This window comes from Coturnix japonica, unplaced genomic scaffold (genome assembly GCF_054131305.1).
Source record: "Coturnix japonica strain WE unplaced genomic scaffold, WE-NBRP24 Scf071, whole genome shotgun sequence".
NCBI classification, from domain to species: domain Eukaryota; kingdom Metazoa; phylum Chordata; class Aves; order Galliformes; family Phasianidae; genus Coturnix; species Coturnix japonica.
The window spans coordinates 600468-620191 of NW_028188974.1; the positions used below are offsets into that span (position 1 = coordinate 600468).

Sequence of the window (19724 nt, forward strand, 5' to 3'; positions counted from 1 at the left end):
AAACTTAGAAAAAGAACACAGTGTACTTCCATCTCACAGCTACAGCTCATCACAAAGTAAAATCCAAGGGATGCTATGCTTAAACAAAACAAAGGACCAAGGTCAAAGCAGCAGACTTCAGCTTTAAAACAAAAATCCATCTTTAAAATAAATTCAGTGACAATATCAGCTCCATATGAACATCTGTAAAAGCCAAAAACAAAATTACTAAAACCTTTGCTAAGAATAGCACAGCAACTCACATTATTCAATTGTGTGGTTAGCCTACTGAACCATAATTGCAAAGAGAGGTATTATTTGAAAACCATTAAGATGGCAAATACTTTTAATGTTCCCACCTATAAGGACTTACATTCTGGTCAGATGGTGCAAATTAGAAGTATAAAGTTGCTTGTTTGAGCAGTACCATGTTATTCATGCGACAGAAAACTCAGTCTTCTCCAGTAACCACCATATGGAATCACCTGATATCATATGTAATACAGTTACACAGGCTAAGAAACTTCAAGACTTTTAGAGATATCACAAAGAACACTTAAAAAGTAACTGCACCAACAACTAAAAAACCAAATCTAGACTGTTTAGAATGTACTATTTCACTAACTCACTATTTCACTCTTTTTACTTCTTTGTTTTAAAAAAAACCCCAAACTGGATGATTCTACAAATCTTAAATAAAAATAGGCTTTTTTTGGCAGTTTTAGTAAGTGTGCAGTTGCACAATTGTACAATCAGTAGACAAACAGAGATTTAAACAGAGGCTTTGTTAAAAAAAAAAATTACCGTGAAAGAAAAAACACCAATAAAAAATTGAAACACTCATTGATATTAAAGACTTACAGTAAAACTCCACAAAGGAGTGATCTCCAGAGAAAGAGATCTTTCCTTAGTGGTAGTCAGCCCTTAAATGGGATCTAGGAGAGATGGAGCCAAGCTCCACCCCTTCCGGTAGCACAGCTGAATTACCTTCACCTGTGCTCCCGCAGCTGACTCATTGCTTGCCTCAGGTGGTCAATCAGAGGTTCAGGCTGTGATCAACAGTTTGCCATACAGTAAGGCTTTATATAATCTGAGAAGTAGCAGTAGAAGGAGGATTATAGAGGTATTAGATTTTCATGGTTTCCTACAAATGAGAATTTCAGACAGTTACAAGGCTTTCAGGATTTGTAAAGTCATTTGTTGCTATTTATATAGCAGAAAATACATATAATTTTGAAGAAAACTTTGAGAAGTTGGGAATGGCACCATCCCTGGGTATTAGTATGTATCACAGACTATCAATGTTTTTTGTCTTTGTAAAGAAGTTAACTGACTAATTTCAGCTAAGGATTTTTGAGGCAACTCAAACTATGTTTTTGCACCTGATCCTTGAAAAGATATAAAAGAAGCTTTCATGCTGGTCTAATCTCAGGAAAAAAAAACAAACAACAAAACAGCAAAACAAAAAAGACCTAGAAGGATCTTTCTTTAATCTACTTTCAAAAGCTTTAGCAGCTAAAATACGGTTGGGCTTGAAATTGCTCTTACTCCTGTAGGAAGTTAAAAGTCTTAGGCAAAGAAACGATCCCTTCTCTATTCTCCCCCAGTATGCGTCCAAAGCTAGACTGTCTTAACCACTGCAAGTAAAAAGTTTCATAAACATTACAAGTTTTAAGGGCCATAGCATTATGTATTAAAAAAACAAACAAACAAAGAAGTACCAAAGAAACTAAAAATAGACTTTGTAGCTATCACTCCTTGCTCTTCTAATTCCTCAAATTGGATAGTTGTATCTTCTAAATGGAAAGAAGAAAAAACAAAAACAAAAAAAAAAAAAAAGCTAGAAACAAATTTTGGAATCTGCATTAGGAACAAGCAGTACTTTGGCTTCCAACTTTATAGTAAATTTGTTGTAAAATTGTTCTCAAGTATAATGGGCTCACAAAAAACCCTTTAAGTTGGTAGTTCACAGCACAAAGGACAACATGTCTTCATGCACTGATGTAAACCTTTCTAATTAATATTCTTTCCTCCTTCTTTGTTGAGTCCTTTAAGTTCACTGTATTTGTTTCTGAGTTTCTTTATCTCTACGAAGAACAATGAGTTCAGAGGAACTTGTCAGCATTGCAGAACATGTTGATGTATTCTCTCACTGATAAATGAGTTCAGAAAGTTTCTTCCGTGTCATGATTACTTGTAACAATTTGGTAAGAAAGCACTTAACTTTTTTTTTCAGTCAGAAAACTTTTAAACTAGAAAATGGAAAATACAAGAGAACACAAAAAAGTCAGATTTAACAATGAGATACAAACAAGATTTAATCAAGGTGAGGTGCTCTCTTCTACTACCAACTTACACATTCAGCGTTACACGCTTTTGTGCTTTAGATGACCTCAACTTTTACAAATATAAGGGATAGTGAGTAGTGAAAAAGGATGCCATAGTAGATGAAAAGAGAACACTTTGCTACAGAAAGGGAAAGGGGGCCTCACTAAGGCAAAGGGTAGTTACAGATGTTAAGGGAGAGCAGAGAGAGGGGGAATTGCAGACACTAAGCTTGAGAAAACAAGGGGATGAAGGCCATGAAGATAAAGGTGGAACAGCCCGAGAACAGTGTGGTGATTAGATGTCCACAGAGCAAACTGGAACCAGTTTGGGGGGTGCCCCTCCTGAAGGGTCGAAAGTTTACAGCGAGGAAGATGATGAGCCTTTGCGAGGAAGATGATGAGCCTTCATCCCATGACCACCCCCACAACTCACTACGCCTGCGCAAGGGGGGAGGGACTGCATGCTAACGGGGTCTCAGGAATGTAATGAATATGTATCCAAATTCCTGAAAACTATTGATTATGTATTAGTTCAGCCTATATCTGTTGCACGCTTTCTCCTAACAGTGTGCAAGTTTGGAGGAGCTATCCCCCTTGCACCCGGTGCTGCGCAACGCTGGAATAAACATACCTGCTTTATAACCCATCTCTGGATTATAGAGTTTGTTTCCGCAAGTCAATAGAAAATGAAGTCCCCTTAGCTAGAATGATATGTATCCCAGATTTGAGGGGGTGCACGGTTAGTGTTGAATGTTCAGTATTTCCTGTGTTTAATCAGGATGTGTACTACTGCCTATTGTTAATGAGGAAACTAAGAAAGGAAGTCCAGTTTTCTCTACCAATTTAGATGAGGTGGAATCTAGTTTACTATCTCAGATAAACTGTAAGAAGTTCTTCCAGCAAAAACTTCAAACACAATTTCCTGATAACACTTGTGATAAAAAAAAACAAACACAAAATGCAACACTGTAAGTGACATTGTTATACACAGTTCACTTTTCTGTTTCTCAATTAATTCAAACTGATGAACAACACAATGACAAAAGCTATTACTTGCTGTATCCTCTTCTGACATTACTAGTTTTCAATTCATCTTTCAGATGTAGAAGCATTCTACAACCTCAATGTTTGTCAGTGTATTCCTTCAGAAGTTACAATTTCATGCTTTCCCCCCCTTTTAGGTTTATAAAGATTGATTTTTGTGGCACAGTATCACCTAGTTTCAGGTCTCATGGTTATGGAGGTACTATAAAATAACTACAGGGAAGCACTGGAACAAGATGCCCAGAGAAGTGGTGAATGGACGTTCAAGGTCAGGCCGGATAGGTCTCTGAGCAACCTGATCGAGCTGTAGATGTCCCTGTTCATTTCAGCGGCATTGGACTCAATGGCCTTTAAAAGTCCCTTCCAACTCAAATGATTCTATGAACTACAAACAGGTTAGCATAAAACAGGACAATGTTCGACAGAGCACTGTGTTTTGGAGCAGAATCAAAATAGTTGCGTGCAAATAAAAGCTAGAAGATTGCAGGACACCAGCAGAACAACCACAACATTTTCGAGGTTCAGATACTCTAAGATATGGACAAGATAGAAAAGCTTCCTTGGTCCTCTCTATTTCCTTCAGACGAATTTCACTGGAGATATAAAAAATAGAAAGCTTCCTAAATGATTTTCCCAATCATTCTCTCAAAGTAGAAAGGCACAAGCAAAAAGAGCAGTTTAATATAAAAGTTAAAACTTACTGTGTCTGAACTTCCTTCTAGCAGTATGTTGATTGCTCTGTTCACATCCCCATTACAATCATGTAGTGCCACTATGCACTCATCCTGGTTTTGCCCCGTCACTTCAATAAGCTGGTAGTAAAAGTCACACGTTAAAATATCCAAATTATCATCATAAAGTAAGAGTTAGTACCACCACAGATTCCAAGAAAGCATGCAGTTGTGTCAGAGCAATTTAAAATCCTGAATAAAATTATCTACATTTCACAGATCTGCTTAGGATTCACACAAGAGGCAGGATGAAACACAAATTTAAATAGTAATCAAGTAAACACTTCCCCCCCCCCCCCCCCCCCCTTTAACCCAATGCCTACAGCAAATGCTGTCACTCCAGAGATAGCTGTATATGAGGGTAATGATGTAAGAGACAAAGACAGCTATAGTATCATCCCCTCCTTATCTCACTCTGTAAGCACAGGCATCAAGTAAAATGTGGTGGAGAACAGATCCATCTGGAAAAAACATCCAGTCTAAGAAAAAGGTTAATTGTTTTCAGTCAGATCAGCTCCTTCAATCCATTTTAGTAAAAGGACAAAAACAGGCTAAGCGATGGCTGCTTAAGAAAGCTGTTACTCAATTATGTTCTGTGGACTTACAGTTCACATTGTACAGTGTAGGATGGATAAAATCAATAATCTGTCATGAGGAATCTATTACCTTCACCCAAAGAGGAAAAATATCAAAACATGAGCTAGAAATATATATACATAAATAAAATATTGTAGATTTCCTATGAAGAATTTAATACTTAGTCTTCCTATCAGCAGAGCTCCAGACACTATTGATCAGAGGTCTTTGGCTTCAGGACATATAAGACTTCACTATTGGCATAGCCAAAGAAGTTTACAAACAAGAACGAAAAAAATCAGTGAACAGTGCTTCAGAAAAGGTTTTACCAAAGAAAGGACATCTGAAAATCTGCCCCTCTGCTGCATCAGTGCATTCACAATAGCTCTTCTTCTAGGTGTGTTCCTATGTTCTACATGAGCTGTGATGTGCACACCAAAATAAATAATCTGAGCAAAACAGGTAGGTGAGTACTCAATACTGCTTGAATAAATTATCTCAGCTATAGCTGTATAATGGAAGCTTCAATATATACACCCAAAGCTCTGCATGATAGAAGAAATGGTGTATGATTTCATTTTCACTGTGTATTACTATCATTTTAATATATACATGGATTTGGGAGGTCAGATTTAAAAAAAGAAAAAAGAAAGAAAAAAGAAAACAACCACACGCACTTTAAAGCTATGATTACATTTTTCACTTTTCCTGAAAAACAGATGGCATTTTTAGCAAATCAGTTTGCACAGGTGACAAATTATTACCATGTACATGGAGACCAGCTGAACATACTCTTTATTCTCAAGATCATTAAATATCAGGACCATACAGAATGTGGAATAGACGTTCACAGTGAATTTTGGATGAAAGGTTTGTCTACAAAGGAAAATACACCATCCAGATTTATATTACCACAGGATGTCTTATAAGCAGACTTTTAAAGTCCAATAAGTGCATCTTCTACTTGTGTCATTTGCACAAAGGTTTCATCTAAATCAGAAACAGCCACTCTAGCTCCAAAACGTAAGCTAGTCTAGGAACACCTTATTGCAGGACATTATAAACTCTGTACTTCAAGAAACATACTTGTTTCACTTTATCTTCAAAATCTGCGTCGTTCTTATCGTAGATCATCTGAGCAAGACGAATCTGTTCTGCTGTTGCCTGAAAAATGCAAACATCCAAAAAGGTATTTTTTTAAGTATCTCCTAGCATCACTATATTTCTCTACAGTCTTCGAAAGAACACACGCAAAAAGCACAGAGGTGCTACAATGAAAAGATTAACATTTCCACCTTTATGTTCATTTTACAGTTGTTGAGGTTTAACTTGACAGGTGGCTTAGAACCTGTAATGTAACCAGGGTCACAGCCTGAACCAATGGGTGAGCTGGGAGAGTACACACAGAATCACAGAATCACAGAATAACCAGGGTTGGAAGGGACCTCAAGAATCATGTAGTTCCAAGCCTCCTGCCTAGCAGGGCCACCAAACATACACCTTTACTAGATCAGGTTGCCCAGGGCCCTGTTGTCATGGTTTAATAATTTTGTAATTTTGCTATCAGTATTCCACATCATAACATCATATAAAGCCTGAATAATTTTACTGAATCTGCAACTTACAGAAGAAGACTACATCTCCCAGGGAACAACACGATAGGTCACGGGACCTGGACTCTATATTAACTCTGTCGCAGAACAGACTGACGTCTTTCGAGTTCTGGCATTCAGGGGAGTGTGTGGGAGCCTTCAGCCGTTCGCCTAGATTCACAGTAGGCCTCTCGGTTACGGGACTCATTCTCTCTCCTATTTAGCGTGATTCGTTAGCTCAATTTTCAATTTTCAATTATATTGTATTATATTGTGTTATCCTATGTTTCGATATAATATTTAGTAAATAAGTGTGCCTCCTTAGATCGTTGCCGCTGTTTTCTTTTCCTAATTAACTTTTTCCTTTCGGCCTAGGGCCCCTCTGGGGCCCACGGCCCCCTGTCACGGACGCAGGTGGATTTTTAGTTCAAACCGTGACACCTACTCAATCTGGTGGCAGAGCTGAAGGATTATCCACCTGCTCACAATGCATACAGGTGGTATCCCTGCTACCTTCCATTATTTCTGACAAGCTCAGTTACAGTCCCTACAGCCAGAAACCTGTACAGATGCATGTTTGCATGGGTGCTTAATCCAGGCTGTCACATTCTTTCTAGCAACAGCTTTCAGCCAAGTGGAGACCATGGCTAAGTCTAGCTCTTCCAGGAGAGTGATGATCACTAGGTGAGCTGCCCTCTTGAGTGGGGAGGGACTGTGACCTCCCTTACATACTACTGTGCCTGAACAAACTTAAGTGTAAACTGTTGCACCACATTCTTAATGATGCACACCCTGTTCACTGGGCTCCTAAGTCCCACTCCCTAAGGGCTGCCTTTGTATGTGCAAGGGTTTAGTCACTATCACTCCTGGCTTCACACATGAATCCTCAAGAGTTGTCTTTTATCAGGAGAGGAAGGGACTGGTGCAAAAGTCCCCAATCCAGAGCCAATCCCCTTCAAGTCTACATACTTCAAACTCCAAAATTATTATACAGTAGCACATACCTGTATTACTTGTTTCTGCTGTTGTATTGGCTGTGTGGTTGAAGTTTGCATTTTGTCCCGCGTGCCCCGGGTACGTTCACTGCCCACTGAAGTCATATATATGGTATATACAAAACAATGTATGTACAAAATAGAAAATCTGAAAGAAAAAAAAAAACAACAAAACAGAGTATGAGTTAATTCACAGCACTGATTCAACACTCAGATAACATAAACACAATATCTTCAACCTTACTTGCCTTTACCATGAAATCTATACAAAGATACCTGATAAAGCAGCTTAAAAACACCATTACTGGATTTACCAGCCTTTATAGTAAAAGGGGGAATTAAGTAGATAAAAAGCATCCTTATCAGCTGATTGGAATCTGTCTAGACCTGTACTTCCAGACTACATCTACATCTCCCAGAATTTCCAGTTATTTAACATATACACTTTTTAATCTGCTACTCTGTTGAGATTCCAGCTTCATCTAGAATCTTCCATGTATATCAGTGTTATCATGTGTCTGTGGCAGTCAGCTTTCATTTTCATTCATCTTCTGTCATTAAAATTACTTTGAAACAAAAAAAATAACATTTTCCTGTGTTTATACAGCACCCAACACAAAGCTGTAACTGATGAAAATGCTTTTCAGTAACTGGAAACAGATACCAGAACAGTCATAGTCAACTGCCTGTTTTCTGTCCCTGTGACAGCATGAAGTAAAACTGCCTGCAAATTTAGGAAAGTAAAGACAACCTGTAAGTGGCACCAACTAGGCAGAAGACATGCAAAGCTGCAGCAAAACCCTTTCATTGCAGCCCCACTGCAAGAATGTGCCTCAGCACACAACTTGTCAGGGCAAGTAGCTTTGGCGCAAGTTTGCTATCACTGAGTTCAATGTATAATAAGGCTTGGATGAAAACTGAGCAAACTACTGTGATTGCACAGACAAGGATTTGTTCAATATCCTGAACAGTGATGCAGGAAACTTAAAAGTAGTTTATAGAAACAAATAAAGGAAACTTAAAGGTAGTTTATAGAAATAAGTAAAGGAAACTTAAAGGTAACAAGTAAAAGAAACAAGGGGCCTGGGAGAAGCAGGGAGGATGCAGATAAGGAGTGAGACCTCATGGACGAGGAGTTGCATTCCCCCTGATAAGAACAAGAGGGGGTCTGCATGCTAAAGACAAGAGGGGGTCTGTATGCTAAAGAGCTATTGAATATGCATCAGAATTCCTAGAACTATTGACTAATGTATTAGAAGTCTAAGAAACCATTGACTATGTATCAGAACTCCGAGAAGTCATTGACTATGTATTAAATGTACCTATATCTGTGTCACGATTTTACAGGTCGGTGTGCAAGTTTGGAGGAGCTATCCCCCTTGCACCCGGCGCTGCGCAACGCTGGAATAAACATACCTGCTTTATAACCCATCTCTGGATTATAGAGTTTCATTCCGCAAGTCAATCCAACTGGTCACTAGCCTTCACAAGTGAATTGTGCCCAAAAACTGAAGTTGCAACAAGATGCTACAGTTTGAACGTTGATCTACAGAAAAGACAGTTAACACCATTTCAATCTTGTATTTAGAAATGTGCTTCTGTTGGAAAAAAATTGAACCCAAAACTGTTTTTGTTCTTTTGTTTTTGTTTTTTTTAATGTGATAGTTAAAGCATTCAGCAGAGCCTGAGAAGAAAGTATATTTTCATTAACTCTTGCATATTTAACAAGGAAAAGCCCACCTCTACCAGGAACCAACTGTAGTTGGATTTAAACTGGAACAGTGTTACTCCAGCTTTATTAATACATTCACCAAAGCCAGTCTACTTCACAGTTTCTAAAGGTGGGCTAACCTCATTGTCTCCTAAACCCCAGGACAGGCCTTCAGAGCACTGCATTTTGACACCCTAACAGCCAGATATAGTCAGAAGAGAGGTTACTCAAGCTCACAACAAAGTGTTTCATGGAAAGCAAAATATTAAATAGTCACGGAGACATTCTGAACAAGTTCAACACTTAACACATGCTCTCTCTGGTCACAGCTGTACACTAATATTTTAAACATGCTACAAACTGTCCTTTGTTGAGCCAACACAAAGCATTACTTTTCTCTGTGTTAAAATCTTTGTAAGCTATGTAGGCTGGACTTCTAATGCCTTAAGACTAAATTTTATATTTGCTAATAATGACCTTCTTTGTTTGAGGACTGGTTTTGTTTTAGAATATCAGCTAGCTCATCACAAGTTCAACCCATCAAAAACGAGCAATGAGGAAAAAGCTCTAAAGAAACAGTAGGACAGAGAACACTAACCTCTCTGAAAGACAAGCTAATAGTTTCAAATATTGTCTCAAATCAGCACACTAAGATATGTGTTGTGGTTTTATGATTTTTGGTTATTGATGCTCCACATCATAACATCATGTAGTGCACTGGGAGTTACGATAATACTCCAAATCCTTGTACCGCTGATTTTTCCAGGTACCTGTTTCTCAGAAGAAAAAAAACTGTATATCCTAGAAGACTCACTATTCTATTTTCCATTTAGAGGGAAAGATAAAACTGTTTGCATATCAAAAGATTGCCTCTTCTTTTTCTGCTTGTCTCTGGATGGGGAGATAATTTGTTATGAACAATGGGAAGGGTGAGGGGCACCTCAACCTGAATGGGGGTTAATTTATTGTATACTGGAGTAGTTGAGCACAAACAATGGGAAGAATGTGGAATGCTTCAACCTGAATAGGTGAAGATTACTGTAAAGAGTTTCTAACACCATGAACGTGCAAGTATCCTTCCTATAAATGAAGGTGTTTACTTACATTTGTAGTAAAGATTTGGAAGGGGCTACCCTATCTGCACCTGGCATGTGCATGGTACCAAAAACAAACAAACATACCTGCTTATACTTGTGGTTATAGAGTTTGATTCCAAAAGTCATCTCTGTGGTGTGTGCCCCACAGTTGTCTCACCATCACCATTAGAGTAAAGCCTTCAGTTTTGGACACTCTTTCTCTCACACCTTATTTGATTTATGTCACAGAGTTATCTAGATCCTAGGCCCCTGACAAAATGAGAAGGGAAAAAGGGAAAGGGGTAGGGAGATGAGAGCTAAACTCAAGGAAGCAAACAGAGAAGCAATAACAATCTAAGAAGGAAAACTTATTTAACTAACTATGATATGGGAATACAAGACAATACAATATAATACAATCTAATTAAAATTGAGGCTAAGAAATCAAGGAAAATAAAAGAGAGAGAGAGAGTGGTTTCCAAAGACCGAGAAGCCTACTTTGAAATTGAAGGTGCCACGGCTTGGAAGCACACCCACACTCACTGCCAGGCAGTGAGAGAGAGAGCCAGCAGAACTGACCTGTTTCCCTCACTGACCTAGAGGTCACCTGGGGCGTGTAGTTCTTCTCTGTGCTCTACATAATGTTATGAAGTGGAATACCAATAGAAAAACAACAAAACCATGACATTCCACCTTTAATTCTACATCACTACATCATGTTTGAAACACACACACACACATATATATATATATATACACAAATAAATAATAATTAAAATGCATTAAACACACAGGTCTATATACGTACATATAAATAAAATTACTGACTGCATTCCCCCAACATCAAATTCCCTTGTGGTACACGCTGAACAACCCTATCTTTCTGCATCACCCACAAGTGAAAAAAAAAAAAAAAAAAAAAAAAGGCATTTGCCCTTCCCAGAGGCTGGAAGGACCCAAACAGTTTTTCCCAACTTGCTCTTTACATGTACAACAGGGACCTTATCTCCTTCTATAGTGTGTAGGGGGCTAGATTGGCTAGGACCATCACGATTGACAGATCCTCTAGTATTGAACAACAAAGTGGCTTCTGCCAGATGCTTCTCCCAGTGCTTAAATGTTCCACCACCCATTGCTTTCAACATAGTTTTCAACAACCCATTGTATTGTTCAATTTTACCAGAAGCTGGTGCATGGTAGGGGATATGATAAATCCAATCAATGCCATGATCTTTGGCCCAAGTATTTATAAGGGAATTTTTGAAATGTGTCCTATTATCAGATTCAATTCTTTCTGGAGTGCCATGATGCCACAGGACTTGTTTCTCAAGACCCAATATGGTGTTTCAAGCAGTAGCATGGGGTACTGCGTATGTTTCAAGCCACCCAGTGGTTGCCTTCACCATGGTAAGCGCATAACACTTACCACTGCGAGATCATGGCAAGGTGATATAATCAACCTGCCACGCCTCCCCATATTTATACTTTTGCCATCACCCTTCCTCCCAGAGAGGTTTCATCCTCTTGGCTTGTTTAATTACGGCACATGTTTCACAGTCATGAATAATCTGCGCAATAGCGTCCATAGTTAAGTCCACACCTTGATCTCTGGCCCACTTATATGTCGCATCTCTTCCTTGATGGCCCGAGGTCTCATGGGCCCATTGAGCTAGAAATAATTCACCCTTGTCCTGCCAGTCCAAGTCTATTTGAGCCAGCTCAATTTTGGCAGCTCGATCTACCTGATGGTTGTTTTCTTGTTCTTCGGTAGCCTTCAGAGCCTCTGTCCTGCAGTTGCCAACCAGACCAAATTAGTCTGAGAGAAAAGGATGGCTAGAAACAGGTACCGGCTTGGCGAAGTAGGCGCCCCCCCCCACAACCATGCTCGGCTCCCCAGGTGCCTCTGCAAAATAGGTTTGGGGCCCTGGAACCCGAGGGAGAGGTGAATGCCAATGTGGAAGCAGCCCCACCTGTGAGGGTGCCTCGGGGGAAGCGGACACACCCGCGCCTCAAAACTTCTTCCACACGGAAGGATAGAAGGGTAGTCGTCATAGGTGACTCCCTTCTGCGAGGAATGGAAGGTCCTATATGCCGGCCCAACCCTACCTGCAGGGAGGTGTTCTCCCTCCCCGGGGCACGGGTCAGGGACATTGCTGGGAGACTTCCCAGTCTGATCTGCCCTTCTGACTACTATCCCCTGCTGATAGTTCAGGCTGGCAGTGAAGAAGTTAGTAAAAAAAGCCTGAAGGCTATCGAAGATGATTTCAGGGGACTGGGGCTGGTAATTTAAAGAACAGGTGTGCAAGTGGTTATTGCATCTGTACCTTCAGTGGCAGGGAGGGATACTGAGTTGGGCCTAAAAACCCACCTCTTAAACAAATGGCTGAAGAGTTGGTGCAGACATAGGAGACTTGGTTTTTTTGATCATGGGGCAATTTATTCGGCTCCTGGCATGACAGCTACAGACAGAAGAGGCCTGTCTCAAAGGGGTAAGAGGGTTCTAGCTGAGGAACTGTCAGGACTTACTGACAGGTGTTTAAACTAGGTAGGATGGGGGAAGGGGACAAAACGAGGGCCACTGGGTCTGATGCGGCAGATCAAGACTTAAAGCAGAGCTTGCTGGGTGCAGACAATGGAGTTAAAAGGCATGGAGAGGGGTGGGGAGATGCTGCCTCTCTCAAGTGCCTGTATACTAACGCGCGAAGCATGGGAAATAAACAGGAAGAGCTGGAGTTCTGCGTGCGGTCACGTGGCCATGATCTCATTGCGATCACAGAGACGTGGTGGGACAGCTCGCATGACTGGAATGTTGTCGTGGAGGGCTACATGCTTTTTAGGAAAGATTGTCTGGCAAGGCGGGGTGGTGGAGTTGCTCTTTATGTGAGAGAGCAGCTAGAATGTATCGAACTCCACCTGGGGGAGAGTGAAGTAGAAGTCGAGAGCTTCTGGGTGAGAATCAAGGGCCAGGCTGGCAAAGGGGACACTGTTGTGGGTGTGTATTACAGGCCCCCTGATCAGGAGGAGGAGGTTGATGAGGCCTTCCATAAGCAACTGGAAGTAGCGGCACGCTTCCAGGCACTGGTACTTATGGGGGATTTCAATTATCCAGATATTTGCTGGATGACCAACATGGCCAGACATGCGCGGTCCAGACAATTCTTGCAGTGCATTGAAGATAACTTCCTGATGCAGGTGGTCGAGGAACTGACGCGGGGTGGGGTGTTGCTGGACCTTATTCTCACTAATAAGGAAGGACTTGTTAAGGAAGTAAAAGTCGGGGGCAGCTTGGGATGTAGTGACCACGAGATGGTGGAGTTCAAGATCCTGAGTGGAGGAAGCAAAGCAAAAAGTAGGATTGCTACCCTGGACTTTAGGAGAGCCAACTTTGATCTCCTTCGGGACCTACTTGGGGCTATCCCGTGGGCCAGGGTGCTAGAAAGCAAGGGGGCCTGTGAGATCTGGTTAGCATTTAAACGGCTCTTCTTCCAAGCTCAGGATCGGTGCGTCCCTGTGACTAAGAAATCGGGAAAAGGTGCAAGGAGACCTGCGTGGATGAGTAAGGAGCTCATGTGCAAGCTCCGCAGAAAGAAGAAAGTACATGATATGCGGAAAAAGGGTCTGACCACTTGGGAACAATACAAGAATGTAGTCAGGGACTGCAGAGATGTGACCAGGAAGGCTAAAGCCCACCTGCAGTTGAATCTAGCTAAGGAGATAAAGGATAATAAAAAAGGCTTTTTAAATACATTAACAGCAAAAGGAAGGCTAGTAAGGCCTTCAGTTTTGGACACTCTTTCTCTCACACCTTATTTGATTTATGTCACAGAGTTATCAAGATCCTAGGCCCCTGACAAAATGGGAAGGGAAAAAGGGAAAGGGGTAGGGAGATAAGAGCTAAGCTCAAGGAAGCAAACAGAGAAGTGACAATGATCTAAGGAAGAAAACTTATTTCACTAACTATGATATGGGAATACAAGATAATACAATATAATACAATCTAATTAAAATTGAGGCTAAGAAATCAAGTAAAATGAAAGAGAGAGAGAGAGGTTTCCAAAGACCGAGAAGCCTACTTGGAAACTGAAGGCACCACGGCTTGGAAGCACACCCACACCCGCTGCCAGGCAGTGAGAGAGAGAGCCAGCATCACTTCCGTGACATATTTCCCTCTCCGACTGTGAGGTCCTCTGGGACGTGTAGTTCTTCTTCTCTGTGCTCCACATGATGTTATGATGTGAAATACCAGTAGCAAAAATTACAAAACCATGACAACTGCTGACACAAGGAAAACAGGACCTTATATTTCCTAGTTCCTGATTCTGAGCCTCTCTTCTGTTTCTCATTAGCTGAGTAATAAGGTTCACATTCTTTCCAATTCACCTATCATACACACATCCTCTCTTTATCATGTAAGCAGGTAGTTGACAGAAGTCCATCTCTCTTTGTTTCTCCAAGTAAGCAAAATCAAGAAAGTAGTTGTCATCAGCTGGAAAAGACCTTAAAGATCATCAAGTCCAACTGCAATCTAACCATCCTACCCTAACTCTAACAACCCTCCATTAAATCCTGTCCCTGAGCACCACACCCAAATAGTTTTTAAACATATCCAGGATATCCATTTCAGTGCTTAACAACAGAATCACAGAATTGTAGGGGTTGGAAGGGACCTCTAGAGATCATCGAGTCCAACCCCCCTGCCAAAGCAGGCTCCCTACACTATGTCACACAGGTAGGCGTCCAGGCGGGTCTTAAATATCTCCAGAGAAGGAGACTCCACCACTAACCCTTTCTGTAAAGAAGTGTTTCCTAATGTCCAACCTAAACTTACCCTGGTGAAACTTGAGGCCATTTCCCCTCGTCCTGTCACCACTGAGAAGAGACCAACCCCGCTCTCATGGTAAGCACCTTTCAGATATTGGAAGAGAGCGATAAGGTCTCCCCTCAGCCTCCTTTTCCCCAGACTAAACAGCCCCAGTTCCTTCAGCTTCTCCTCATAGGGTTGATTCTCCAAGCCCTTCACAAGCCTAGATGCCCTTCTCTGGAACTGCTCCAGTACCTCCATGTCTTTCCTGTGCTGAGGTGCCCAAAACTGAACACAGTACTTGAGGTGAGGCCTCACCAATGCAGAGTACAGGGGCAGGATGACTTCCCTAGTCCTGCTCACCACACCATTCCTGATACAAGCCAGGATGCCATTGGCCTTCTTGGCCACCTGTGCACACTGCTGGCTCATATTCAGCCGACTGTCCATCAGCACACCAAGGTCCCTTTCCATCAGGCAGCTTTCCAGCCACACCTCCCCAAGCCTGTAGGGTTGCCTGGGGTTGTTGTGGCCAAAATGCAGGACCTGACACTTGGTTCTATTGAAACTCACACAGTTGTCAAGCCATTATCTCCTGCCAGATATGTTTATTTCTTCTTGTGCAGTTCTGGGTGCAGATTTTTTTTAAAGCCATTATTTTTTGCTGCCACGCTCCCTCTGCAGCGATTTCTATGAGGAAGGAGAGTACATAAATTAACATGCTGTAAGATTATCAACAATCAAACTCTATAACCACAAAGTAGTTATAAAGCAGGTATGTTTAATGAGTGATGCACATACACCCTGGTGCAAGGGGGATAGTTCTACCAAACTTGCACTCTGTTAGGAGAAAGCATGCTACAGACACAGGCTGAACTAATACATAATCAATAGTTTGCAAAAATTCAGATACATATTCATTACATTCCTGAGACTCCATTAGCATGCAGTCCCTCTTCCCTTGTGCATGCATAGTGAGTCGTGGGGGTGCTCATGGGATGAAGGCTCATTGTCTTCCTTGCTGGAAACTTTTGGCCCTGTGGGAGAGGCACCCCCCAAAGGGGTTCCAGCTTGCCCTGCGGACATCTGATCACCTCACTGTTCTTGGACTGTTTTTGCACAAGAGCTGTTTTTCACACCCTTATCTTTATGGGCTTCATCTCCCTTGTTATTCCAGCCCCCATGTCTGCACTCCCTATTCTTCAAACAATTTCTACATAAACTGTCTTTTCACTACCCCTGTCCCAGTTTCTTTGAAGTCCCTTTCTCTCCCTTACTGCGGGGCCCTTCTCTCATCCTTCATGCCTCTTCCTCCTGGATTGTATCTTCTTGCTGCCTAAGGCCAGCTACACTGCTGCTGCTCTCCCCCTGCACTTTTGCCAGGAACCACCCCTTCCCAGATCTCATTTAAGGATTGGCGGGGGAGGCAAAGGTATCTTTTTAGAGATTCCGGAAAACCTGTTGCCTTCTGAAGGTAAGCAGGTTCTTTTCCTTATTTCTGTGCCTCCTGTTGTTGTGCTTTAGTGAATCCTCACTTTCTATGACTTGGAATCTTGCTGTTCTGCTGTCCTTGTAGCTCTTTCCACTGTGTTATACTTAGTGAGTCAAGTGGATGTGACAGAAGCATACATATTTATGATGGATTGTCTTAAAACTATAATGCATTGACCGGTCATCAGGGCTCCTACTACCCTAAAGGATGAACTCTTGGGGAAAATTGTTGCACTGGAATAGGCTGCTCAGGGAGGTACTAGAGTCACAGACCTTGTAAGTGTTCAAGGAACATTCAGACGTTGTACTGAGGGCCATGGTTTAGTGGGAAACATTGGTGGTAGGTGGACAGCTGGACTGGATGATCTTGAGGCTTTTTCCAACCTTAGTGATTCTATGATTCCTGGGTTCCCCATGGCTGAGTACCACATGAATTATTAAAGAATGGGTGCCTGTAAGGGCCAATGGTCTTAATATTAAATCCTCTTCCATGATGGCAAAACTTTTGAGTAAATTAAAACAATTTACAATTTAAAACAACTGAGGAAAGAGTAATAGTACCGTCTGCATTAGCATGGCCGCTACCACTATTAATTTATATTTCTCTGAAGAAGTATTGAAAAACAAAAACAAGCTTTTAAAACCCCAGATCAGACAAGTGGAAAATAAAATTACATTTCTGATGGGGTAAACAGCCTGACCTTGAATGGCATTTCTCTGTGGGAATACAAGAAAAGCTGTTCAGAGCAGCAGCTGTGGAGCAAGATAAACAGCATGAGAACCAAGGACACCTCTGCAAGAAGAAGAAGAATCTCACAGGTCTGATTGGATGTGTGCCTGCATGGACAGTTGAAAAGTGTTTTGTAGAATGCTTTGTTGACATGTAAGGTGTTTGGGAAAGTTGTAAGGGCGGATGGGAAAGTTAGAAAATAACAACTTGTGAAGGTATATAAGGGATGTGAGAACTTGTAATAAACGATTTGGATCGTTCACATCTGAGTCCGTGCCGAGTCGCTGCATTTCTCCTCTAAAATTAAGAGCCTTATCTGTCACAGGAGCTGACCATCCCAAAGTCACGAAAGACAAGCTGACAGGCAATGAGGCCGGACTGGCTGAACAGAGACTTTTGGCTGAATCTCAAGAACAAAAGGAAAGTTTATAGTCTCTGGAAGAGTGGGCAAGCTACTTTTGAGGATTACAGGTACAAAGTGAAACTGTGCAGGGAGGAAATTAGGAAAGCCAAAGCCCAGCTAGAACTGAACTTGGCCACTAAAGTAAGAACAGTAAATATTTTTATAAACTTATCAACAGCAAGAGGAAGGCTAGGGAAAATCTCCATCCCTTGTTGGACTCTGAGGGCAACTTGGACACCAAGGATCAGGATAATGCTAAGGTACTTAATACCTTCTTTGCCTCGGTCTTTAATAGTAAAACTTGTAACTCCCTGGGAACACAGCCCCCTATGCTGGTAGATCGGGAAGGGGAAGACAATAAACCCTGCATGATCCATGACGAGATGGTTCTGGACCTGCCTCGAAAGATGGATGCTTACAAGTCCATGGGGCCAGATGGACTGCACCCTAGAGTGCTGAAGAAGTTGGCAGATGTGGTTGCCAAACCACTCTCCATAATTTTTCGGCAGTCTTGGCTGACCGGGTACATCCCAGGGGATTAGAAGCAGGCGAATGTGACGCCCGTCTTCAAAAAGGGCCAAAAAGATGATCCTGGCAGCTACAGGCCCATCAGTCTCACCTCAGTGCCCGGGAAGGTCAAGGAAAAGATGAACCATAACTCACCTCAGGAACCATCATGGACCAATTAAAGGTCAGCCAAGGGATCAGACCTAGTCAGCATGGGTTTATGAACAGTAGATCCTGTCTGACAAATCTGATTTCATTCTATGACAAGGTGACCTGCTTGGTAGATGAAGTTAAGGCTGTTGATGTGGTCTACCTGGACTTCAGTAAGGCCTTTGACACTGTCCCCCATAACATTCTGGTAGAGAAGCTGGCTGCCCGTGGTCTGGGTGGGCACATGCTCCGCTGGGTGAAGCGCTGGCTGGAAGGCCAGGACCAAAGAGTTGTGGTCAATGGAGTTAAATCCAGTTGGTGGCTGGTCACAGTCCAGGACAGACTGGTGGGGCTACCACACAAAAGAATGGCCCCCTGCCCATACTATATTACATGTGACTGCATGCCCTGTACACAGCTGCTTGAACTCATTGATTTATTACAGTGATTTAAACAGAAACCATTAAAAAACATACCAGCTTAGCTCTTTAGATTATGGGATGTGGGGGCCAAAAGTACAGTTATTAACGGTCCCGAGATTTCTAAGCTTGCATTCATCACAATGCATCTGGCCCTCAGACTATAAGCAGCTGTGATGTGTAATGAGGAAAGTTATTCTCTAATTCAAAGGATACTGACTGCACGTAGGACTACATTGCCAAATAAAAAGTGATATCCAAATACATACTGGTCCATGGACTTCAATGGAGGAACTTCAAAATTATATTCAGAAAACTAGGAATGAAGGAGGTGATTTATGATGACACCTTTAAGAGTCCAGACCTGGTTATACTCTCAGCAGGGATGAGGGAACCTTATCTTAGAACAGGTACCCCCCCCATCAGTACAGCACACTGGTGTCCATACTGAACCCTTTAGCAGCCTCAGAGACCATTATCCAACAAGCTGCCAACTGGTGTCTGATCTAGGGGAGACAGTGTGCTTTTGGACCAGGTGCAGTATCCAAATGTCAGAAGGAAGAGACCTTCTCTGTAACTCAAAATAGGAGACCTGCCAGGTGGACATCTGTAAAGGACTGAACTGGTTTTCTTTTGTTGTCTCAAAGCTTGCTTCATGAGGCCTTCCTGATGATAAGGCTCTGACTGACAACTGTTAAGTATCCTTGGGGGCAGATGGTGGGTGTCATTGTGCCATAGTGTTTCTGCTTACGATTGCAAAGATAAGCAGAAGCAGGATGAGCAGTCTTCTTCAGGGGTGCTGCTCGAAGGAGCTGACCACTGCAGAAGGCGATAATGCTTGTGTCTGGCAACAGAGCCCCCCCCCCCCCCCCCCCCCCCCTCCTTGCTGGCTTATCTGTGGGCCAGGAATGTCACAAAAGCTGGTTTTAAACCCTATTACAAAGTGTGTTTACCTGCTTGTTTGGAAGTTCAGTGTTTGCTCGAGATACGTTCCCAAAAATGCTGAGTCAAACTTCAAAGAAGAAGAAGAACCCCCACCGAAATGGGGGATAAAAGGCCCTCGCTAAACTGGGGACTTTGGAGACAAACTCCCAAAGACACCTTTGACCGAGAATTCCCTGAGGGGAAAACCTCGTTGGAAGAACCACCGGGACCGGCTTGCTGTGGAGCTCCCTGGCTGTCTCCCATCCCC

At 42.1% G+C, this 19724-nt stretch overlaps 1 protein-coding gene across 20 annotated transcripts in view; it reads right to left on the minus strand.

The window, feature by feature from the left end:
• Nucleotides 1-19724, minus strand: part of LOC146751609 (ubiquitin-associated protein 2-like) — a 137077-nt gene that overhangs the window by 98059 nt on the left and 19294 nt on the right. For 7 of the 20 annotated variants that reach the window (XR_014941329.1, XM_085533916.1, XM_085533912.1 and 4 more), the window contains 4 exons: nucleotides 8661-8790; nucleotides 7254-7392; nucleotides 5744-5821; nucleotides 4052-4162 (listed from right to left, as the gene is read on the minus strand). Coding sequence is in view for 17 of the 20 variants with exons in the window: in XM_085533916.1 (XP_085390042.1) it covers nucleotides 4052-4162; nucleotides 5744-5821; nucleotides 7254-7349 (285 nt within the window). In the remaining 3 variants the exon portion in view is untranslated. Of the gene's footprint in view, nucleotides 1-352; nucleotides 465-966; nucleotides 1797-4051; nucleotides 4163-5743; nucleotides 5822-7253; nucleotides 7393-8660; nucleotides 8791-10136; nucleotides 10302-15405; nucleotides 15523-19724 lie in introns of those variants that run through there. The other 13 variants (XM_085533921.1, XM_085533924.1, XM_085533917.1 and 10 more) reach the window with 6 other exon arrangements.